The sequence below is a fragment of the Protobothrops mucrosquamatus genome, unplaced genomic scaffold (genome assembly GCF_001527695.2).
Source record: "Protobothrops mucrosquamatus isolate PMUCROS unplaced genomic scaffold, P.Mucros_1.0 scaffold2680, whole genome shotgun sequence".
In the NCBI taxonomy this organism is placed as follows: domain Eukaryota; kingdom Metazoa; phylum Chordata; class Lepidosauria; order Squamata; family Viperidae; genus Protobothrops; species Protobothrops mucrosquamatus.
The window spans coordinates 420,987-445,419 of NW_015388727.1; the positions used below are offsets into that span (position 1 = coordinate 420,987).

Genomic DNA, 24,433 nt, shown 5'->3' on the forward strand with positions numbered 1-24,433 from the left:
GTGTTCTTTTGTTTCCAACGGATGCATATAAGATTGCCGATTTTAATCTTAGCCCTTTCTACATCCACTTCTTAAAAAAAAAGTCAAGTTCCAAAGGATTCCACTTGATTCTGATATCGGGAGGATCGAGTTAACTAGAAGTCAGCTAAAAAAAGATCCCAAAGGTTTTCTTACGATTTGCAGCTTGAGCGGTCAGACAAGGGATGGTTAACAGCAGAAGTAGGAGCAGGTGAAATCTGGATGCCCACATCATGGAATTCCTTCGAAAAAGAGAGATTTGATGCTTTTCCAGCTTTCTGAAGTTTCCATTCCAATCTGAGCAATTTTGATTTACATTAGACCAAAGGTCATGGATTTTGAACTTGCTTTACAGCATCACTTCTGGCTTTTAATTAACTTTTCTAAAGATAAAGTCTTCTTGGATTGGTTTTAAGACTAATATTCATGTAAATAAATGACTAGAAATGGGATCATAGCGTTTCCTAAATATATTGCATATAGATTATGATAATGTCCATGAAAAGCAGATTACCAGAATACCCTGACAAGTGGTGATAGCCTTATTAATGATACATAGGGCACATTAAGGACAGAAAATGGTGGATTCTCTTGGTTTTGTTTTTCTCCTTTTCTGTGACACATCCTCAACCAGCAGGAAACAATCCTCTACAGGTGGTCCTTGAGTTACAATCACCATTGAGTCCCAAAGTTCTGTTGCTAAGTGAGACATTTGTTAAGTGAGATGATCAGGGGACTGGAGGCTAAAGCATATAAGGAACGGTTGCTGGAATTGGGTATGTCTAGTTTAATGAAGAGAAGGACGAGGGGGGACATGATAGCAGTCTTCCAATATCTCAGGGGCTGCCACAAAGAAGAGGGAGTCAAGCTATTTTCCAAAGCACCTGAAAGCAGGACAAGAAGCAACGGATGGAAACTGATCAAGGAGAGAAGCAACCTGGAACTAAGGAGAAACTTCCTGACAGTTAGAACAATTAACCAGTGGAACAACCTGCCTCCAGAAGCGGTGAATGCTCCAACACTGGAAGTTTTTAAGAAGAGACTGGACAGCCATTTGTCTGAAATGGTGTAGGGTTTCCTACCTGAGCAGGGGGTTGGACTAGATAACTTTCCAACTCTTTTAGTCTGTTAAATTAAGTTCCAAATGGCTATCTCTACACAGAAGATAAAATCCCAAACTGAGATTATAAACTATCCCAGCAAGGCTGAAGAATTTAACAAAAATGGCATTCACATATCAAACATTTATATAAATATAAATATATAAAATCCCTTTTATTGTTTCTCCTGAGCGATGTTCTTGAGGAAATAAATTCATTGTCGACTGAATGCAATTTAGATAAGGATCTTTTTAAAACAAGTATGTCAGCAGAAGGATTATTGATCCTAAGTATGATTGTGCAGAATTACTTCCTTCTCTATAAGGGCAATGTTCTAAAGATTCCCTTATTAAAAACAGAGTCACATGGCAGTTGAAAGGAGTTTTTTAGATATCTATTAGTCAAATTCAACACATCTTCAATCTCTGTGGCATTTAATTCCCCTTCAAATGGTCCTTTGGACTTTTTGACTCTCTCTGGGAATCCTCCTACCTATTCAAAAGCTGTGTCACCTGACTTGTTTATCTAGAGCTCATCATGCAAAAGAGAACTGGAAAATACCCTGAATAAAAACAGCAGTTCAATTGTGCTATATATGATTTCGTTTTCTAAAGTCTTATCTTTGGGTACAGTGTCCAAAGCTGGCCATGATGGTGCCTCATCCATGGAAATGTTGGTGGGAAGTGAGTTTGAAAACCCCATTTTGTGATGCATGGATTTGACAAGACTCTTTGAAGGAAGACAATTTATGGATTTGCTTGTCCCTGCCTTACTAGTGTGAGACTTCAGCTTATTATACATACCCAACTGTGTCTTATACTGGTTATATAAATCAAGGATAAATGCAAGATTATTATTACAGTTGAAACTCAAATACTTTGGCCACCTAATGAGAAGGAAGGACTCATTGGAGAAGAGCCTGATGCTGGGAAAGATGGAGGGCCATAGAAGAAGGGGACGACAGAGAATGAGGTGGCTGGATGGAGTCCCTGAAGCAGGAGGCGTGAGCTTAAATGGATTCCAGAAGATGGTAGAGGACAGGAAGGCCTGGAGGAACGTTGTCCACGGGGTCGCGATGGGTCGGACACGACTTCGCAATTAACAACAACAAATTATTACAGTTTCTTTTTCTCCAACATTGAGTGAAGACCTGTTCCAAGAAGTAGGTGGCTTTCCTTAGCATTCTTCCTATCCTCCTTGTATCCGCAGGTAGATGGGGACATCCATCTACCTGCGTACTTCTTGGAAGAAGAGAGGGGAAGAAAAACCCTAATAAGTCCATTCATAAATTCCCACTTGAGATTTCAAAGATTGAGAAGTAGAATCAGAGTGGGCCTACCTTAAGATCATCCCTCCCCACTTCACCTTGCCTTGATCATTGTAGGGAAGAAGATGAGCAGAGATGGGATATTGTGATGCCGGTCCCATTGTGACTCTTTGCATGACCAGGGCCTAGTTGGGTGACCCCTGAAGTGAAGCACAAGCTGGGATGTAAGCTAGCCTGAAACAGAGGCCACAATTCCAATCCCCACCTTTGTAAACAGACAGGAGAAAAGAGAACGTGGGGAAGGGTGGTGGGGAAATAGGAAGACCGCCTTTTTTTTAAACTTCCTCTTTGTCTTCCTTTTCTTTTTCTTGCCTTGTCCAACCCTCACTCTCTGAGATGGTGAATGAAGGAGCCCCAGCAGAGGCTCAGCAGCGCTTAAGCCCCTTTGTGGGAAGCGAACAGCCACTCTGCTGCTTCAGACTCCCACTATGGAAGGCAACAGCAACTCCATGAATCGCTTCCGGGTGCGACCAGCCGAGCCGCGGGACTGTTCTCATATCATGCGACTCATTAGAGTAAGAGGAGAGGAGAGGAGAGGAGAGATGGGCCTGCAGGGGGTGTAGCCAGTGCTGGGATTCAAATATGGGAACAACCGGTTCTCTGTGTGGATGCCGCTTCCGGACGTCCGTTCTGGGCCTGGGAAACAACAAATTAGCTACCGGTTCTGCCGAAGTGGTGCGAACCGGCTGAATCCCACCGCTGGGTCTAGCCCGGGGTTCCCAACCTATGGTCTACGGCCCTGGACCAGGCCGTGGGCTCTTGGCCAATGGGCCGCGGAATTAGCTGGCGTGGGTGTGTATTTCCCCACTTGTGCTCGCAACCGCGGCGCCGTTTGCGCATGCGCGTGAACGGGAATGCTAGCACAGAGCAGTTGTCCGCAGCCCGTTTGTGCATGTGCTGCTAGCCCGGTTTGCGTGGCCCATTTGCACATGTGCGAACGGGCCGCTAGCTGCCACGGAGGGTACCTGGCCATTCATGCATGTGCATGGCACCAGCGCATACCGCATGCACGAACGGGGCTGCTAGTGCCGCACCAGTGTGCGTGGCCCCGTGCGCATGCGCGGACCCACACACACACATTTTGAAACTGCTCTCCTTCGCTCCGGTCCTCGAGCCCGGAATGGTTGGAGACCTCTTGTTTAGCCTATCAACTATTAAGAAGTCCGAACAAATAACATATTTATTTTTTTTATCCCAGTGACATTCTGGTTTCTTCTCTTGGCAGGAGCTGGCTGCTTATGAAAACATGCCTGAAGCAGTAAAAATAACAGAAACAGGTATTTGTATCCTATCCATATCTAATTATCTCTAGCAACTCTAGTGTCTCTTTATATATCTCTATCATCTATCTATCTATCTATCTATCTATCTATCTATCTATCTATCTATCTATCTATCTATCTATCTATCTATCTATCTATCTATCTCAACCTATCTAATCTGTCTGTCCTCTGTGTAATCTATCTCTATCATCTGTCTCTCTGTCTCATCTATCATTTCTATTTCTATCCTACCTATATCTAATTATCTTCTTCCTCTCTATTTCTCTCATCTTTCTCTGCCCCTTTCTCTCCCCCTCCCGGCTATGGAGCTGACCTTATCTCCAGATCTACCAGTGGTGGTCCTCTTTTTTGTGATTTTCATTTAGTATTTTTCTCCCTTCATTCAATGGCTTGAATATTTTTCAGATTTACTTCGAGATGGTTTTGGAACTCGTCCCTTCTTCCACTGTTTAGTAGCAGAGGTATCATCAGAAAACGTAATGCTAGGTAAGCCAGAAAGTTTTCTTATAGTTTTTGAAATGAGTCTTAACTACCGTATCTTTGCAGGATGGAAAGTACAGTACCTGTTGTAAAGCCAGAAATTCAACAGTCTTCTCCTCCACTGGACGTTTTTAAGAAGAGACTGGACAACCATTTGTCTGAAATGGTATAGGGTTCAGGCAGGAAACCCTACACCATTTCAGACAAATGGCTGTCCAGTCTCTTCTTAAAAACGTCCAGTGTTGGAGCATTCACCGCTTCTGGAGGCAGGTTGTTCCATTGGTTAATTGTTCTGTCAGGAAGTTTCTCCTTAGTTCTAGGTTGGTTCTCTCCTTGATTATTTTCTATCATTGCTTCTTGTCCTGCCTTCAGGCGCTTTGGAGAATAGCTGGACCCCCTCTTCTTTGGGGCAGCCCCTGAGATATTGGAACCATTTCCCCCAATAAATGTTGCACTAATGAAAAATGGATCATACAAAGATTCTTTTCCCACTTTCTTTCTGAGACAATTACAATCTTTTCTGTTGTAAACTCCTTCGGATAGAAGAGCAGTGCTGAAATAATAAACAGAGGAACTTCACTGTGCAGCAAGACATTAAACATCCCATTCTCCAGCACTGGTTTTTAAAAACCGTGCAGGTGTGTATGTGTTTTGTGTGCATGCTTTTTTGAAAAGAGATCTCTGGTGGAATGTTTAACAGCGCTTGGGAATGGAGGACGACTGTTAAAAGAAAATGTTTTAATCCGGAGCACTGAAAAAGCATAGAGAGACAATAATCTTACACATAGTTCTTGACTTGAGCACCATTCAGTTAGCTTGAAGTTACAACGGCACTGGAAAAAGTAACTTATGACCATTTTTCACAGTTACGACTGTTGCAGCATCCCCAGGGTCACGTGATCAAAATTCAGACGCTTGGCAACTGGTTCCTAATTATGACGGTTGCAGGGTTCCCGGGGTCATGCGATCACATTTTGCGACCTGCCCACAAGCAAAGTCAATGGGGAAGCCAAATTCAATTAACAACCGTGTTACTAAACCACTGTTACTTGCTTAACCACGGCCGATTCACTTAACAACAGTGGCAGAAAAGGTCACCAAATGGGGCAAAACTCACTTAGAACTGTCTTGCTTAGCAACAGAAATTTTGAGCTCAATTGTGGTCCTAAGTCAAGGACTACCTGTAATGCTAGATATGCAATAGTGGCGAGTATCTGTAGCTCGGGCGTAGGATGAGGGTGAAGGTTCGTCCTCTGAGTTTGTGGGTTGGTTTCCAAATGTTTCGTTACATCTTCAGGTGACATCTCCAGCCGAGGCTTACCTTTTTCATTTTGGGTACATAATTCCTTAAAGCGGTGCTCCTTCTTCTTCTTCTTCTTTTTTTACCCCACAGATGCAGGTATTGTAGCTTTTGCTATGTATTACTTTACATACGACCCTTGGATTGGCAAGCTGTTATACTTAGAAGACTTCTATGTTATGGAACAATATAGAGGTAACTTAACAACCCTGTTTCCTTGTTGCCCACTTCTAATACAGCCAGAAAAAGGAAGAGAACCACCAGGTGGAATTAGGACCTTGTGGCAGGACTGCAGAAGAATAGTCAGGTTTTGATCGACATTCACGTCTCTGCCCGATGTTTATTATATCCAGAATTCTCTCTTAGCTAGAAGGGTAGTATATAAGTCAGTGATGGCGAACCTTTTAGAGACCGAGTGCCCAAACTGCAACCCAAAACCCACTTATGCATCGTCGAGTGCCGGCTGGGTGTGGCCCATTGGGTGGGCGTGGCCCATTAGGTGGGCATGGCTGCGGTAGTAACGGCAGACTGGGTGGGACTAAAAAATTCAATCAATCAATTCCAACTTTGCAAGATCTTTTTCCCGCGAGAAGTTGAAATTGACTCATTGATTGAACCTCTTTTTTTTTGCACATGGCGACGGAGGCCTAAAGCGAAAAGGTTTTATAAAACCCAGCTGAAGGCCTAGGACTGGGGCGACGGCATGCGTGCCCACAGAGGGCTCCGAGTGCCGCCTCTGGCACCCGTGCCATAGGTTCGCCACCACTGATATAAGTGGTCCTTGATTTACAACAGTTCATTTAGTTACAACGCACCAAAAAAAAAGACTTACGGCCGTTTTTCACACTTACAACCGTTGTAGCATTCCCCCCCCGCTCAGATGCTTGGCAGCTGACTCATATTTACGACGGTTGCCATATCCCACGGTCACGTGATCCCCTTTTGCAAACTCCTGACAAGCCAGGTCAATGGGGAAGCCAAATTCACTTCACAATCGTGTTACTAAAAAAAATAAAATAATGCAGCGATTCACTTCGCAAGAAAAGGCAAGAAAAGTTTGTTAAAGTTTGTGGCAAGAAAAGTTTGTAAAATGGGGCAAAACTCACTTAACAAATGCCTCACTTAGCAACAGACATTTTGGGCTCAACTGCAGTCCTAGGTTGAGGATTACCTGTATATAAAATAGGACTCCTGGCACTGAGTTTCGAGACAAGCCTGTAATTGAGACAGGATCCTAGAAGACAGAAAGAAGAAGAACTAGGAGACCATCTTGCCCTGCCTCTGCTTTATTTTGAAAGTTAGAATAGAATAGAGATGGAAGGGACCTTGGAGGTCTTCTAGTCCAGCCCCCTGCTCAAGCAGGAGAACCTATACCATCTCAGACTAGTGACTGTCTAGACTTTTCTTGAAAATCTCCAGTGATGGAAACGCCCACGATTTCTGGAGGCAAGCTGTTCCACTGGTTAATTGTCCTCACTGTCGGGAAGTTTCTCCTTAATTCCAGGTTGCTTCTCTCTTCGGTCAGTTTCCAACCAGTTTCTCGTCCCTCCCTCTGGTGCTTATTTGCATTTATTTATTATTTTTTACAAATAAAGTGGCAAACCTACCCAACGCCACCTACTTCCTTCTCTTTTCCCGAAAACCATCACCCTGTGAGGTGGGCCGGTCAGGCTGAGAATGAAGGACTGGCCCAAAATCACCCAGCTGGCTTTCATAGCTAAGGCGGGACTCGAACTCACAGCCTCCTGCTTTCTAACCTGGTTGCTTAATCGCTGGATTAAACTGCCCCTCTGCTGGGGGGGATGAATAACTTCTAAGTGACCTATCAGAATTGCAGAGGTCGTGACATTCCAGGAAATTTGGCTGCTTGCATCCAATAAACTAACTTCACGAGTTGTATCTGGGGTTATGGGTTCCGAGCATATTGTACAATCCGAGTTCTTCTCGATTTTGTGAATCCAAGAGTGTGTTACTATCCAATACAGCAGTGTTTCTCAACCTCAGCAGCTTGAGATCTACCTATCTTCAAGCTGAGAAACATGGCAAGATCAATGTTGTGTAAAATGCAGCTGCCCCGATGGTGGATTGTTGCCCCCCAGATAGATGCAGCCAGTTACATTTTTTTTCTTTCTTTCAAAAGATCTGAAACACAAAACCAGCTAAATACCTTTTTATAGAGGTCGGTAGAATAAAGCCTTTGCTTTCTGTACATATAATTCTATGGGTTAGAACAAAATGGTGGAAAATTTCCAGTTCAGACAACTGAGTTTCTTAACTGTGTTTTGGCAGGCTGGGGAATTGGATCAGAACTTTTAAAAAATTTAAGTCAGGTAAGTAACCATTTAACACTTTTAAGTTATATTTTACATGTTATGGTCATCATTTTCATTTGAAAACTCTTAATTATTGCCAAAGAGCTAGCAAAACAGTAAAAAAAATGAGTTACAGCAACCTTCCCAAAATGGATTTCTTCTACCCGAGTTGGTGGCTAAAATTTCCATCACTCCTCAATCCTAATGGCCATTCCTAGGATTGGACATTAAATTTAGAGGACCATCAGTGGCTGTGTTCTTTAAGGCCACAAAAGAAAGGGTCCACGGGATCAGGGCCGTCTGTTAAGATAAAAAAATTCAAGATGACAGTGGAGTCCACCATCTTAAATTTCTTGACCTCTCTCATAAGTTGAGTTTATTTGCAGCCAGCAGCTAAAAACTGCTTATGAATTCTTAGATTGCAAAGGGAAGATTTCACAGCTGAATGTTCCTTTACAATTTTCTATGTGGAATATTGCTACTGTCAGAGAGAAAAAAAACATGGTTCAGTTGCGCCTACAGGTCCATGCATGAAAATGCAGTTAATTTTTATACATACAAACATTCAAATCTTAACGAAATGTTTAATTTGAGCCGTGTGAATGGCTGGTCGGAGCGCCTGTGCGCAGCTCAACTTGTGCAAGTCCAGCTACTTATGTGCATACCGGCCTACCACTCGCACAAGGGCTGCATGCCCGCATGTGCACGCGGCCCAGTTCCCCTCTCCCCCGCCCCAGCCCAACCGCCAAGCGGCAAAGGTCGTAGACTGTTGGTGCAGTGGATTCTGCCGAATTGCACTGCGAACATTTTCACCGGGGGGGGGGGTCTTCAAACTTGGCCGTTTTATGACTTGTGGACTTCAACTCCCAGAATTCCTCAGCCAGGCACGCTGGCTGAGGAATTCTGGGAGTTGAAGTCCACAAGTCACTAAAGGGCCAAGTTTGAAGACCCCCCTGATTTTCACCTCTGCGCTCAAATGCAATCCCTTTGCGCTTCCGCTTGAACAGATCGCCCTCGATTCCAACTGTAGCTGCATGCACTTTCTTGTCGTCGTTTGGAATAAGCCGTCGATCGAGTACTACATGAGGCACGGGGCATCCGATCTGTCCACCGAAGAGGGATGGCACCTCTTCCGCTTTGATAAAGAGCATCTCGTCCGAATGGCAACCGGACAATAGCAAGGAAGTCTCTGTCCGAGGCTGGCGTTCCATCGGCTCCTCAGGAAATCTCTCGCTACAATTGAGGCTTTAAAGCAGGCAAATACTAGCCACAAGAAATTAAAAAGAAGTTTTATGACTGGCAGTAGTAACTGGAGATGCGATTGGATTCTGGTGTTTTCCCATGGGCAAGCTGTGCTGGGTAGGACGTGGGATCCCCTGAATGTTTGGTTAGTAAGTACGCACATCGGCACATTAGACAGGGTCTCTTGGTTGTTCAGGGCTCCTTAACCAAAGTCAGAAGTAGATCAAGATCTGCACTTGAAACCAGAATTTGTAGTCAAGGTTTCTACGGGTTAGAGATGTTGGCTCTCTCTAAAGCCTCACGGTATCAAATGAAAAGCCGTGTGTGAATCGGAGGTGGAGTGGAAATGTGCAAGAGTGTTTCCCTGCCTGTCTAGCTTAATCTGTCAGGCCAACCCAACGGCCCTCATTAAGACATTCCATGGATTGTTAAAACAGTTAGACTGTTTCAGCAAGTGGAAGCAGGACAAATATTCTGAGCAGAAAACCTCAGGATTTCCTCCAAGGAGGAGAAAAAATGGAACTCTCAGTTATTTGACGGGGGAAGTGGGGTGGTGGTGGTCCAATTCATGTCCATAAAATGCTATGCCAAACGAGCCGGAAGCTTCACACCTTTGGCCGTTACTACACTTCTGCAATGATGCTTTTAGAGCAGGAGTGTCCAACCTTGGCAACTTTTAAGATGGGTGGACTTGAACGCCCAGAATTCCCCAGCCAGCCATGCTAGTTGGGGAATTCTGGGAGTTCACGTCCACGTATCTTAAAGTTGCCAAGTTTGGGGACCCATTTTAGAATACAGCTGTCTAGATCAGGGGTAGGCAACCTTGGCTCCTTTATGACTCATGGACTTCAACTCCCAGAATTCCTGAGCCAGCCATGCTGAGGGGAAAGGGAGAGGCTTCCAAGCTGAGACATGCTGGCTCAGGAATTCTGGGAGTTGAAGTCCACGAGTCATAAAAGAGCCAAGGTTGCCTACCCTTGGTCTAGACAATCAAGTGAGATTTTAGAAAAACCCACATTTCCCCTGCTAGATCCCCTAAGCTGAGTCAATTTTGGATCCAATTAAGATGGTCATTTGATGTTAAGTGTATTTTTTTTCTTTTTCTTTTTCTTCAAGTTTTAGACCCTTTCTCTGTTTTGCTCTCAATGTTCAGTCTAAATTTTAAGGGCCAGCCTCTCTTGTACTACATAGTCTTCGAACTAATTGAAAGCAACTGGTCTGATCATCACTGTATAATCAACCAAGCATCACTTTGCATGAAGACACTGTTGGGGAAATGTATGTCCATGGTTGCATAGCGAATAGAGAACTAAGATAGGATCCAATCTTGGTCAGTCACTGGGACCAGAGGTTTACGCTTCTGAGGTTTTGGACTTGTGTTAGAGTCCATCCTCAAGGAACTTCTCTCTCACCAGAATGACCAACATGTTCTGGTGAGAGAAAGTTCCCTTGAGCAGGGCTTTTCAACCTTTTCACCCATTGTACCACTTTTAGGATATGGCAATATCCAAGTACCACCAGGCGCCTAGCAAGGTATCAAAAACCTGATGACCCCCCCAAAAAGAAAAAAGTGATAAAGTACAGGTAGTCCTCGACTTACAACAGTTCGCTTAGTGACTGTTTGAAGTTACAATGGCACTGAAAAAAGTGTCCCCCAAGGCACAGCTGAGCAAGACACCTGCTTGCCCGCCCGGCCGCGCTCTTCCTCCTGTCTGAGGTTTTCATTGTTGTGAGCATTTCTGTTGAGGATTGGCAGCAGAGGTGGGGTGGGGGGGGTGTTTGGTTTTTATCCCCCCCGTCTGCTGGGTGGTTGCAGCAGGTTTTGGTCACTTCATATGACCCTGGGACACTGTGACAGTCATAAATATGAATCAGTTGCCAAGCATCTGAATGTAAATCACAAGACCCTGGAGATGCTGCAACATTCCAGCTGATTGGTGCTTCTTCAGGGCTCAGCAGAAGTACAAGGATCAGCGCCGAGCTCCAGCTGGATCCTGGCGCTGATCCTGGCGCTTCCACTGAGCCCTGACAGCCCTGCAGCTCCAGCCGTCTCTCGCTCAGGCTTGTGCGGTGCTGTCACCGGTTCAGCTCATTCCCCTCCCCTGCTACCATTTTTCTAGGATGGTCGCGTACCACCTGCCAGGTGCCAATGTACCACAGGTGGTACCCGTACCACTGGTTGAAAAGCCCTGCCCTTGAGGATAGGTTCCAGCACGAGTCAAAAGTTCAGAAGACTGGACCCAGACTGGATCCTGCAATATTATCCTGGAACATGTATATTTGCCATCTTTCATGAGAACCAAGATATTTTGAAAGTGTGCTCTTCCTTCGAAACGGGAGATTGATTAGCAATCCACCCTACTTAATAAATACTAGTTCCATAAGCTCAACATAGTGGGCGTCACACCTCTAGACAGCCTAACAGCCCTCTTTGTAAAGGATGTGCATTCATATGCATGGGAAACCTAACGCTGTGCTTATACTCATTAAAGCCAAGCACACAAAGTTTATATTTGATGGACTGAAAGTTGCACAATCAATTCTGCAGACCTCAACATCCTTCTGGTCGTCAGACAGCAAAAGTTTTTGAACAGCCCATGGATTAGAAAGAAACGCAAAGCAAAATGTGGTTTAAATACGCTATGTTATTATTGCAAGCTTTTGAATAGAAGCAGCAGGGTATCCTATGTTATTTACATTATTCGCTAATTTGGCAACGAGGATCTCTTGAGAAGCTTCTTGCGTTTTACACCCAGAGACCAATTATACTTTCAACCAGTTGAAAATCCGAAGTGGCACTAATGAGTAGAAAAAGGATTTAAGAATTGCACGGGAAAATTGGCAAGAGAACAAGAGTTAAGATGCTACCTGATTCCGTATCACCATGCAGACCTGTGAGCAAATTGCATAGGGCTTCCACCTGTTTTTAAAGTCCCATGAGGAAAACTGGAGGGTATTAGCTTCTCTTACTATACAGATCTGCATCTTCTGGGCTGGCCTGCCCGTAGTCCATGAGGCTTGCATCTGCTTTAAACGTGGGTGCCTTCAATGCATCTGCCAAATAGACACCAGGATGTTAGGATAGGCAACTCTGGAATGAGGGAGTGGGCTGCTAAGGATTATTAGTTATTTATTTCCAGGTAATCCTTCATTTACGACCATTTGAAGTTTACAATGGCACTGAATAAAGGGTCTTATGACTGATCCTCACACCTATGACCATCATAGCCATCTCCACAGTCATGGGATCAAAATTCAGACGGGTGGCAACCATTGTGTATTTATATGATGGTCGCAGCATCCTGATCGCCATCTGTGACTTTCCCACAAGCAAAGTCAATGGGAGAAGCCAGCTTTGCTTACCAGTTCTGTGACTCCCTTAACAAATGCAGTGATTCGCTTAACGACCGAAGGGATCGTGACTCAATAAGCACGACACGGAAATTCTGGTCCCAACTCAAGGACAACCTGTGTGCGTTCATTCATTCATTCCCTTCGATTTGTACTGGTTGACAGACACCATTTTAATTTCTCACAACGTCTCGTCTCTTGTGGGGAAGAGTGTGATACAGCCTGTGCTAATCCGTTGTTTTCCAAAGGTGTTTAACAACTTCCCCTACCCCAAAATGGTGTGAAAAATCATCCCATTTGGGAATTACAGATCCAGAGTTGCGAAAGCCTGTGAGGGCAGTTAGAACTTCTCACCTATTCTGACATTTGGCATCTTCATGGCACCCATCAAAGTCTCATAATCTTTCTGGGCGTCTGACCTCTCTCTTCGGGTTGGTTCTTCTGAGGTTTCTGCCTGGTCCTCCGGTTCTACAGAGGCCTCCTGTGCTTTTGGGAGGCTATGACCGACTCGTGAAGCTTCCTGTACTTGAAAAAGAGGCATAATCATGGAATATCCAGAAGGATACATTGGCTGGGCAGTTTATTCTAATTAAACAGTGTGACTTCCAAAAAAACGGAGTGATTTTAATAAAAGCATTGGTCAAAGTATTTCTGCTTTAACTTTAGCACAGAATCCTTATTAGAAGTCATCAAACGCCAGTAAGAAAAAAGATACCTTTTAGAAAATAGAACAAGATTACATTCAAATAGATAAAATGTGTATTTTGGATATTATAGTTTGTTATGAAGTGAGATAAGGGAAATCCTGGTTACCCAAAGTCTGAAAATTATGGATATCAAAGGTTAAATTAGAATATTGATGAGAAATTAAAAATTATGTAAAAATTAATAACAGGATATGGATTGTTTATGAAGATTGGATGTAATTAAGATATGTATAAGCTAAAAATGTATGGATAAATGTAATAATGATGTTTTTATTGATTTAGTATAATCAGAAATGTACTAGCTTGAATACGAGACAGTAAATGTTAAGGGAAAAAGAGAAGAAATATCTGATGTTGTAACCTGAGATTTGCACTAAAGATTTTGTTATTGAACTATTAATCAATAGTCACCAGGTTGCTTTTTAAATACTCAAATGTAAAATTGGAAAATTAATACAATATTATAAAAAAAAATGCCAGTAAGAAAAAGACTTGGGCCAGATTTTATGTTTTTATACTGTATGTATGTATGTATGCATGTATGTATATATGTATGTATGTGTGTGTGTGTGTGTGTATATGTATGTATGTGTGTGTATACATACAACCAAGTAAACCACCAATTTCAGAAGCATCAAGACTCCATGTATAGATAACTAACATTAAAATCCACCTTAGGGCCTCTTTATAATGGGCAATGTAGAGATGCAGTAGATTTTACCATTTAATCTGACGCAAAATGTTGGCATTTTAAAACATTTATCAAAACTTTTGCTATTTAAAATGCTTCTTGGAAAAGGACATACCTGAGTATCTTTTTCCTGGGCAACTGGAACTTCTGTGGAAGATTTTTTGGTCCAGAGTGATCCTACAACTGTATACGTTTTATGGCTTGCGGCATAAACTTTGCTACCTGTAACCTGGTTTAACGTGAAATAGGTTATTGGACTGAGCAACAGACACAAGGCGGTGATGTTACTTTTTTTTTTTATGAATAGGATAATTCAGAGAATGGAAGGAAAAAAAACAACACCCCTAATTCTGAATAACAATCTTTTGGAAATTTGTAACCCGGAGTTTAAAAATATCAACTAGCAGCAACATTCTTAAAGTGAAAGAAAAAGTTTATTTTTTTAAAAAAGCACCTAAGTAGGAAGCTTAAAAGGAGATTACCTTTGCAACAATCACCGACTGTGCTGGATAGCAAAGAGATATACCTAGTGAGCCCAGGCACATGGGATAAGCAATTTTCTTGAATCTAGATCCTGCAAGAAACAAGTCACAAGTGAGAATAAAGAGCACCACTAATTGCAACATGAAATTTCAACACTTCTGTTCTCATAAACCGCTTATGTCATTACATAATTGATCTGCTTTCCTAGAGTACATTGAACCAAGTATTGGTCTAGATTTGCACATCAGGCTCAACCACCCAAAATTAACCAAGTCAACAGTTTTGGTCACCACGATGTAAAAAAGATGTTGAGACTCTAGAAAGAGTGCAGAGAAGAGCAACAAAGATGATTAGGGGACTGGAGGCTAAAACATATAAGGAACAGTTGCTGGAATTGGGTAGGTCTAGTTTAATGAAGAGAAGGACAACATGATAGCAGTGTTCCAATATCTGAGGGGCTGCCACAAAGAGGGAGTCAAGCTGTTCTCCAAAGCACCTGAAGGCAGGACGAGAAGCAACAGATGGAAACTAATCAAGGAGAGAAGCAACCTAGAACTAAGGAGAAACTTCCTGACAGTTAGAACAATTAACCAGTGGAACAGCCTGCCTCCAGGAGCGGAGAATGCTCCAATACTGGAAGTTTTTAAGAGACTGGACAACCATTTGTCCAAAATGGTATAAGGTTTCCTGCCTGAGCAGGGGGTTGGACTAGATGACCTCCAAGGTCCCTTCCAACTTTATTATTATTATTATTATTATTATTATTATTATTATTATTATTATTATTATTATTATTATTATTATTATTATTATTATTATTATTATTGAGAATGGAGCGTATTCGATATGCTCAACATTCAGTAGATGTGCAGTGCTTAGGATACGGAAGTGAAATGATGCTTTTGAAGCGTGACATTGTACCTATAACATTTGCGGGCAGCCCTTTAAAGCAGATGCATCTTTTCCTTTTGTCCGCAGCTGCAGCTTTAAAAACTGCAGGTCAAAAGATTAATTTTAGCCTGGAGTAGGGTCTCCCCACAGCATAGTCAACAAAACCAAGGTGAAGCCATGACGGTGAGATCCATTTTATATGTCCAGCACACGTAGGGCACAGCTGCCACCACACTTTCGCAGTTGCCATCTTCCCTTTTTCTAACCACACCCTGCAAATACTGACCTGTTAGGCTAAGAATGAACTGAACACAGCAACAGAGATCACTGTAACAAATAAGTACATTTTTTTTCATATCATCTGGAGTGGTTTCCTTTCCCATCACCTTACCTTTCCTGGCCAGGACTATTCCAGTCAGTCCTGAAACTGTGATCACCCCAATTTTGGGGAGAAATTCTGGAGGTGGATTCTTCAGGTAAACATACGCATCTTAAAAATAAGCAAAACAATCACGGTTAGTTCTTGCTGGATTCTCCCACCTCTTTATCTCATCTGTTATTTTCATGGGCAGAGGTTGTAGTGGTTAGGTAGGAATGGCCTTGGGAAACAAAAGCACGAGGACTAAATAATGGTCAGATAAGAGGTAGCTGAGCCCACAAAAGAAATATGGGCAGGGCAAGCAGCTCAGAAGGGACCCTCCCAACTTCTTTAGGGACAAAGGAGACTGGCTGGAGAATTGTACTTTCAGGCATGCAAGAGCCTGTTAATGTATCCTTACAGTACATTAAATTTAAAGCTAGCATAGTTCTCGGCTTACAACCATTAATTTCTGTGACTGTTCAAAGTTAAATCACCATTGAAAAAAGGGACTTGTGACTGCTTTTCACACAACCGTTGCAGCATCCCCAGGATCACATGATCAAAATTGGGGCACTTGGCAACTGGCACGTATTTATGACGGTCGCAGCGTTCTTGAGGTCACGTGATCCTGTTTTGTGACCTTCAGACAAGCAAAGTCAATGGGGAAGCCTGATTCACTTTATAACCGGGTTATCGACTTAACTGCAGTGATTCACTTAACAACTTGTGGCAAGAAAGGTCGTAAAACGGGGCAAAAATCACTTAACAAATGTCTCGTTCGGCAACGGAAATTTTGGGCTCCACTGCGGTCGTAAGCCGAGGACTACCTATACTTATGGGTAGGCCTCTTGGTCTGGTTGCAAGGTTGACAGAAGTACGCACCAAGCACAGGAAGGTGCAAAGTGCTCTACTGACACACCCACCTTTTCCAAACTGTAGCGAAGCAGTGACTCCGTTTTTGACGAAGAGGTAAGCGTCCTGTGGAAATAAACAAAAGATCATTGTTTAAAATAATAATAATAATCCCACTGACAAATGCGAAGGCAGCTTCACAGAAGGAAGAGATGGCTGAAAAAAAAAATACTCTTTGTTTGTTATGCAGTACGTGAACCTATCCCAAGGGAAGTGATTTGTACTTGGAAAACGATGCATACATCCTTGCTTGTGTTCTCACCTTGCAACCCTTTACGTAATAACTTGTCGTCTTTCTTACGGATGAAATCCTGGTCTGCAGCTGGCCGGGCTTTTCGTCAACGTACCGTGATTCCAGAGGTGGGGCACTGTAAATGGGAAGCTGCAAAAAAAAGGAGGGGGAGATGGTGACCATAGGCTTGCCTGCAGAAATGAAAACCAATCCTCCACTCCGTTATCTTATCATTGGTATTTCTTTGCTCCCACTCAACAAGAATTGGCCATCAGGTTATTGACTAGAATGAACGGGAGTGGTGCTCCACCATTCGTTGGCCATAGATGTTGCATCCAATGGCTCAAAGGAGTGTTCACATCTGCCTCTTGACAAGGATGAAGAATCAAGATCACACGTTATGTTCCCTTTAAGCTGATTTATTGCTGATGTCTGTACACAAGAATCTAGTCAAGCACTAAAGGGTCAGCACTAAATAGATAAGAGTCAACGGAATTCAAGAGGGACTGGACTTGGATTGCTGGTGGGAATGTAACGACTCTAGGCTGATTCCTCTCTTGACTCCGCCTCTCCTCCTATACTGTCTACTTAGTCATTGATCGTCATAAGATGATCAAAGGCCTGGAGACCAAAAATGCGAAGAACGGCTACAGAACTTGGGTTTGGCTAGTCTAAAGAAAAGAAGAAATAGGGGAGACATGATAGCAGTGTTTCAGTATCTGAGGGGCTGCCACAAGGCAGAAGGGCTATATAATGATCCACGACGTGTATTTATTTGCCGTACTGCAAAATAAATAATGATGCATAATCTTCTTATTTTAACATAACTCAAAGTTCCCAGACTACGATACAAGACTGTTTTCCTGAAATATACCCTTCAGAGGGAAAGCTTCTCTGCACAAGCCGAAGCCCGCAATGATCTTACGAATCTTACCTGATGTACTTTAATCTGGCGGGATTTCTGTTCTCCTTCGGCTGCGCCAAGTGCATGAGTGGAAGTCCATGCTAAAACTGTAGGAAGGGCTGCCCATTTGGTGACCTGCTGTCACAAGCAAAAGTCAAGATAAATCAAGGAACAACTTCAATATCTCCAGAAAAGCAGCTTCTATGCTTCAACATTCATTCTGAAATCAAGAAAACTGTTGTGCCCACATCTCTCTTTGAGCTAGGAATGCTGGTTTATCCATGATTCATCATGAACTGGGCCAGGGAGTTGACTCTTGTGTTGTTTCTCTGTGTCATATATGTGGGTATATGCACAGTTCTGTATGTATGTATATATATAGGTATGTATTATGTTTGTCATATTTATGTGGTGTATATTGAAGGTGGTGACCCTTTGAGAGCTGTATGACAGTGGTCCCCAACCCCCGGTCTGTGGACCAGTACTGGACCGCGGCATGCCAGCAACCGGGCCGCACAAACAAGCAAAGCCCCATCCACAAGATGCAGGCAGCACATAAAACCACGCCCCCTTCAGTCCACGGAAAAACCTCTCTCCATGGAACCGGTCCCTGGTGCCCAAAAGATTGGGGACCTCTGCTGTATGCAATGAAATTTCATTTTAATGTATGTTGATTAGTGTACATTCAAAGTGACAATAAAGTCTATTCTATTCTATTCTATTCTATTCTATTCTATTCTATTCTATTCTATTCTATTCTATTCTATTCGCAAACTGGGAAGAGTTCAAAAAACAAAGGCAAACCACAAATGTAAAATGGGTGTAATCTAAATTTTAAAAGCAATTTCCCCCCAATCTGGTGCCTACTACAGTAGCCCCTTCACTATCTGAGCTGTACCGAATGTATTGGAGAAAACGAAGATATTACGAAAGCGGTTGGTTTTTGTTGAAAGGGGATGATATCAACACGGATGTGAATGCTTGAACAGCAAATTCCGCACTTGAATTTTTTTTTTTTAAAAATTGCTCACTATACACAATTTTGCACACTAGCTGGGGAATTCTGGGAGCTGAAGTCGCACACTTTAAGATAAAGTGGCCAAGGTTGAAAAACACTGGTGTAAGGGGTTTCCATTATCAGTGTGATTTTGCTAGCCTCACAACGTTCCCTAACCTGGTTATCTCCCAGCCCTGCTCCACTACAACTCCCATGGTCAACAGTATCAGGTTGGGGAAGATGGGATGCCTAATCAGATGGGTGAAGGATGCAGAGTGTGGTTCTTTTTAAGGAGAAGTGGATGGCCAAGAATCTCAAAAACATCCCAAGGATGTTGGGTTACACCTGGGGGCAGCATCAGTGGGATTTCACAACGGAAGGGCATTCTGCACATGCTCCGCTGCCCAGCATCTTCAGGAATGCCCAAAATGTCCATCTTTCCATATTGAAAAGGAGAGGCAGGAACAAGAATTAGCAATGGGAAGGGATGCGAAGGAACAAGCTTTGCCCATCCTTCCTCATTCATTGCCCTGCAACTCTTATTTCTTTTACATCCCCACATTCAGTCTCCTCCGAGCAAGGGCATAGGATAAATCACTCTGCACATGCTCAGGAATCCACTTGCCTTTGCCACCCCTCCTCCCCTTTGAGCCTCTTTTGCAGGACAAAGTTCCAATTTTGTGGCTGGCGGGAGACAAGGGCAAAGATCAGAAAGGAGCCCTGCTGGTTGACACTCAAGAGACCCCGCAGGGAAAGGGAATTCTGCACATGCTCAGGCACCCTTTGCAGCCCAGAGCCACTCTTTTCAGTGGAAAAGCAGGAAAGGGCTCCCCTATCGGTGGGAGGCCCCGAAACGAAGGAAAGAAGGGGAAAAAGGGGGTTCCAGCAGCCTCGAAAGTCCCCGGAATCGGAGACCGGAGAAGCACGACGCAGCCACTCACCTTGGCCGCCATTTTGGCTCCACCGCTTCGCGTGGGAGGCGCCCAACCTGGAAGAGGGCGGAGCGGTAGGAAAGCTGGCCTAGGATTGGCGGAGCGGAGAAGCGGCGTCAGAGTGACGTCACCCGGTGTTTCCCCTTCCCGGAGCCTTAGCGGCGGAGGTTCCCGCGCGGGACTACAGCTCCCATGATCCCCCAAGACCATGGTTCAACTACTGCGGGGAGGAAAAGAAACGAGAAGGGAGTTTATGGGGTTCCCCGAGGATGGACGCTCTTTTTTAATTGGAGGGCTAAAACAGTGTTCTTTTTCAGCCTTAGCAACTTTAAGAGGCGTGGACTCCAATTCCCAGAATTCCCCAGCCAGCTGGGGAATTCTGGGAGTTGGAGTCCACGCCTCTTAAAAAGATTGAAATGTATTGGACCAGTGTTTCTCAACCTTGACCATTTTAAGGCATGTGGACTTCAACTCCCAGAATTCCATAGCCAGCATTGCTGGCTGTGGAATTCTGGGAGTTGAAGTCCACATGCCTTAAAATGGTCAAGGTTGAGGAACACTGTAAATTGGACCAAAATAAAGTTCCAACCCGTGGTATTTGGGGTGAGAGGGAATCGTGGTTTCTTGGTTTCTTAGCCTTGTTAGACTACAGCTCCCATCATGCTTGTATAAGTAATGAATGCTGTAGTCCAGTGTTTCTTTAAAGGTGGTCCCAGGTTTGGGGGACAGGAGGGAGGAGGGAATTTCAGGGGTCCACGAAATCCTAATTGTTTTGCTGCGTATGGAAAATATTGGCAAAAAAAGTAAAGCCACGTCAATTTCTCACAATTATCTGTAATCAGTAAAAAAAAAAGTTTTGCTTCATGAACAATATTTTATTTAGGGAAATATTCCCAAAACGTTATCAATGTTAATTTTTAATATGGGAAATACAGAATAATCATTCTAATATGTGCTACGATAGAGCAAAAGGTTTAAGAATCACTGCCGTAGTCGTGCACCTGGGGATCTAAACTGAAACTACGTGACAGGCAGAAATCCAACAGGGGCAGACCTTGAGCTGCCTTAGTGATGTAAAGAAAGAAGGAAGGGTTCAGAAGAGGAAACAGATTTCCCAGCGTGCACAGGTAGTACAGACTTACAACAGTTCATTTAGTGACCGTTCCAAGTCACAACGGCACCGGAAAAAGTGACTTATGACCAGCTTTCACACTTATTATATTGCCGCATCATTGTGGTCACGTGATCAAAATCTTGATGCTTGGCAATTGACTCATACTTATGACGGTGGCAGTGTCCCAAGGTCATGTGATCCCTTTTGCGAGCTTCTGACAAGCAAGAGTCAGTGGGGAACACAGATTCACTTAACAGTTTGACTAATTTAACCACTGTGGCAAGAAACGTCGTAAAATGGGGCAAAACTCACTTAACAAATGTTTCATTTAGCAGCATACATTTCGGGTTCAGCTGTGGCCGTAAGTTAAGCCCTACCTGTACTCGCCCGTTCTCTAAAACCACACTTCAGGTCGCCCCTTTTCAGAAAGTTAATGCAGATTGACAGGGATTGTTCATCTTATTAAAGACAAGCAAACATTAAAGAAGCAAGCGTCCACACATCCCACTCTGAACGGCGCGATTCACTTAACAATCACAATGATTTGCTTTACAACCGTGGCCAAAAAGTGGTTGTAAAACTGGGCACAGCTCGCTTAACAATCGCCTTGCTAACAATGAAAATTCTGACCTCTTTGTGATTGCAAGTCAAGGAATATCCATAAGGGTTTAGCATCTGTATTATTTTAATGTTCCTATTGTATGTCTTATAATCAAGGCCATGGTTTTCCCAGTTGCAAAGTATGGATGTGAAAGTTAGACCACAAGAAAGGCTGAGCGCCAAAGAATTGAGGCCTTTGAACTCTGGTGCTGGAGAAGACTCCTGCGAGTCCCCTGGACTGCAAGGCGATCAAACCGGTCAGTCCTAGGGGAGATCAACCCTGACTGCTCTTTAGAAGGCCAGATCCTGAAGTTGAAACTCAAGTACCTTGGCCACCTAATGAGAAGGAAGGACTCACTGGAGAACAGCCTGATGCTGGGAAAGATGGAGGGCAATAGAAGAAGGGGACGACAGAGAATGAGGTGGCTGGTCGGAGTCACTGAAGCAGTAGGCGTGAGCTTAAATGGACTCCAGAAGATGGTAGAGGACAGGAAGGCCTGGAGGAACGTTGTCCATGGGGTCGCGATGGGTCGGACATGACTTCGCGACTAACAACAACAAATTATATTTCTGAATCATTCTGAGTGGAGATAAAAAGCCCCGACTACCTTCCAGCAACTGATGAAGCTAAAATGCAGGCGGTATATAAGTCGGTCTCTTAATTTTCTCGGCTGGGCTTCTTCTATGCGGTCTTACCTGGGACCTGAGTTATCTGCAGGATGTGCGAACCAAGATAGGATGTCAGGTGCTACGGTGCAGTTGATGCTCTTCTGGGTTTGATATACATTGCATATCTGGGAACAAGTCCACCCTAGAGTCACACTCTTACTTTTCAGTTGGCATATAAATGATCGCCAGAAGGGTTCATCCGTAGTGTTTAACATAGGAACTAAAATTATAAGCATAAATCTTCAAGAGGCCTAGGTAAAACAGGTAGATTGAGCTGGCAGCCATTCATTTAGCGTCCATTTAAAGTTACAACACTGAAAAAAAATGACCTACAGCTGGTTCTTGTGTTAATGACCATCATAGTGTCTCCGTGGTCACGTGATCAAAATTCGGGCAATCGGCCTGTACAGGGAGTGCTCAACTTATGACCACAATTGAGCCCCATATTTCTGTTGTTAAGTAAGACATTTGTTAAGTGAACTTTGCCCCATTTTACGATCTTTCAGGCCGCAGCTGTCAAGTGAATCACCGCGGTTGACGAGTTAGTAACCCGGTTGTTAACTTTGCTTGTCAGAAGGTCGTAAAAAGGGGATCACGTGACTGCCCTGGGACATGGCAACCGTCGTAAGTATGAACCAGTTGCCAAGCATCTGAATTTTGATCGCCTGATCATGGAGGATGCTGCAAAGGTCGTAACTGTGAAAAACAGTCCTAAGTCCCTTTTTTTTCAGTGATGTCGTAACTTTGAACGGTCACTAAGTGAACTGTTGTAAGTTGGAGGACTACTTATAAGTCGAAGACTATTGCAAAGTCTCAGGTCGTGTGATTGCTATTTACGACCTTCCAAGCTGGCTTCGGACAAGCAAAGTCAATAGGGCAAACTGGGTTCACTTAATGACTGTATGATTCATTTAACAACTGCAATGATTTGCTTATCAACTATGGCAAAACAGTCTGTAAAATTGGGCGTGACTCCCCTAACAGCTGCCTTGCTTAGCGACAGAAATTCTGGTCCTGGTTGTGATCCTAAGTTGAGGACCCCCTACCGTGCTTGACCAATGGGCTGTAGGAACGAAGCTTCTGTTGTCTTCTTCAAGGATCATCCAGTGCTAAGGAAGGAAGGAAGGAAGAATCTTTGGAATGCAGAGAATTCCGTTTATTGAAGTCCAATGTACAACTGAAGTTTTACAACTTTTCCCAAAACAAAAAGTTAACTTTCAATTTAGGAAGAATAAATGTCCTTTTTCAATAATATACAGTCTCTATATATTTTTTTTAAATAAGTTAATATCTTTGAAAAAAGAGCAATATGTTCCTTTTATAATGTTGCAGTGCAACTTACAACTTACACGTCTGTGCAATGTACCATGAGGTATATGCCCAGTGAAAAACACACAGTGAATTTTATTTCCATTCATAAGTTCTCATGGTCCATTCATAAATTCTCATGGTCCATTCATAAATTCTCATTTGTAGACACACAAAAAGTTTAACATTAATCTGTGGTAGAAAAAGAAAAAAAAGAAAAGAAATTCAGCCAAGTACACACTAAAAAAAATATATATTATCTTTTCCCCCTAAAAACAAAGAAAACAAAACAAAACGGAAGGAACATTCATTGCTTCTACAAATTGGTGATTGCTTCTTGACATAGAGCGAGGATAATTTAAAAAGATCTTTGTGAACTTGGAAAATGTAACCAAACACAGAACAATCTGAATTATCCAGAGGTTGAAATTTAAATTTTGGTGATCTGATGCTGCAATCCCATAGACGCTTACCTATGGAAACAAGCTCCCATTGAGATCAATGGGGATGGGCTTTAAAATAGACAAAGGATGGTTTATGTACGCTGTCCCCATTTTCAGCGGAGCTGTGGACAGAGCAGATGTTTTCAAACAACAAGGCAAAATGAAAGGTGTAATGGGGGTTGGGTTGATTTTTTCCCTGGTTTATAACTATCCCTTTTTCAATTCTCTTTCAGAACTTTTGAAGGAAAACAGAGAGCAGGGCTGGAGTCAAGGTCACCATTTACAGATGTCCCTTCTCTGAACGGTTTCCAGTTTATGAGAAAAACTACATCCAATGGGTAAAAAAAAAATTCTCTCTATGAATAACATATTTATCTGTGACAAACGACTTAGAAATAAACAAACATATCCTAAAGTGGGATTAATAACAGTGCTGCCTCATGTTCAGAAGACATTGGTTCTCCGTATTTATTTTTTTCTTTTAAAATACAAGGCGCTCAAGAAGGTTAAATTGTTGTTTGAAAACAGTCCAAGGGGAGGTTGGCTAGCCTAAAAGCCTCCTATTGCTACGGAAATTGTAAGAATGTTCATTATTTACAAAAGAAAAAACGTGGAGCTCTCTTAGCACAGCCAAAAAGAGACATTAGCATTAGCCAAAGATTTCTGCCTCGAAGACATTTATCTGGTCTTTGACTGGCAGGAAACCAGTTATTGTTTTAGAGAGGTTTGAAGGTGGTGGGGGAAAAAAAACATGCATTGTTTTTCTTTTCTTTTTT

General features: G+C 43.1%; 2 protein-coding genes across 3 annotated transcripts; one reads left to right on the forward strand and one right to left on the reverse strand.

Moving 5' to 3' along the window:
- The first annotated feature begins 2,894 nt into the window (after positions 1-2,894).
- On the forward strand, positions 2,895-8,998 carry SATL1 (spermidine/spermine N1-acetyl transferase like 1). The gene is made up of 6 exons (XM_029285999.1): positions 2,895-2,960; positions 3,671-3,722; positions 4,134-4,214; positions 5,602-5,703; positions 7,798-7,838; positions 8,828-8,998. Exons 1-6 carry the CDS (start codon positions 2,895-2,897, stop codon positions 8,996-8,998), a joined length of 513 nt encoding a protein of 170 aa, XP_029141832.1.
- A 2,689-nt stretch (positions 8,999-11,687) lies between these two features.
- Positions 11,688-19,559, reverse strand: APOOL (apolipoprotein O like). 2 transcript variants are annotated; one of them, XM_015825535.1, is made up of 9 exons: positions 19,533-19,559; positions 17,625-17,732; positions 16,721-16,840; positions 16,470-16,524; positions 15,577-15,675; positions 14,294-14,385; positions 13,927-14,040; positions 12,768-12,933; positions 11,688-12,116 (listed from the first exon to the last, which is right to left on the reverse strand). In XM_015825535.1, exons 1-9 carry the CDS (start codon positions 19,542-19,544, stop codon positions 12,019-12,021), a joined length of 864 nt encoding a protein of 287 aa, XP_015681021.1. In that variant the 5' UTR covers positions 19,545-19,559; the 3' UTR covers positions 11,688-12,018. The 2 variants fall into 2 exon arrangements, with proteins under 2 accessions (XP_015681021.1, XP_015681022.1); XM_015825536.1 differs by having other exon boundaries at positions 17,625-17,729; positions 19,533-19,550.
- Between the last annotated feature and the right edge of the window lie 4,874 nt (positions 19,560-24,433).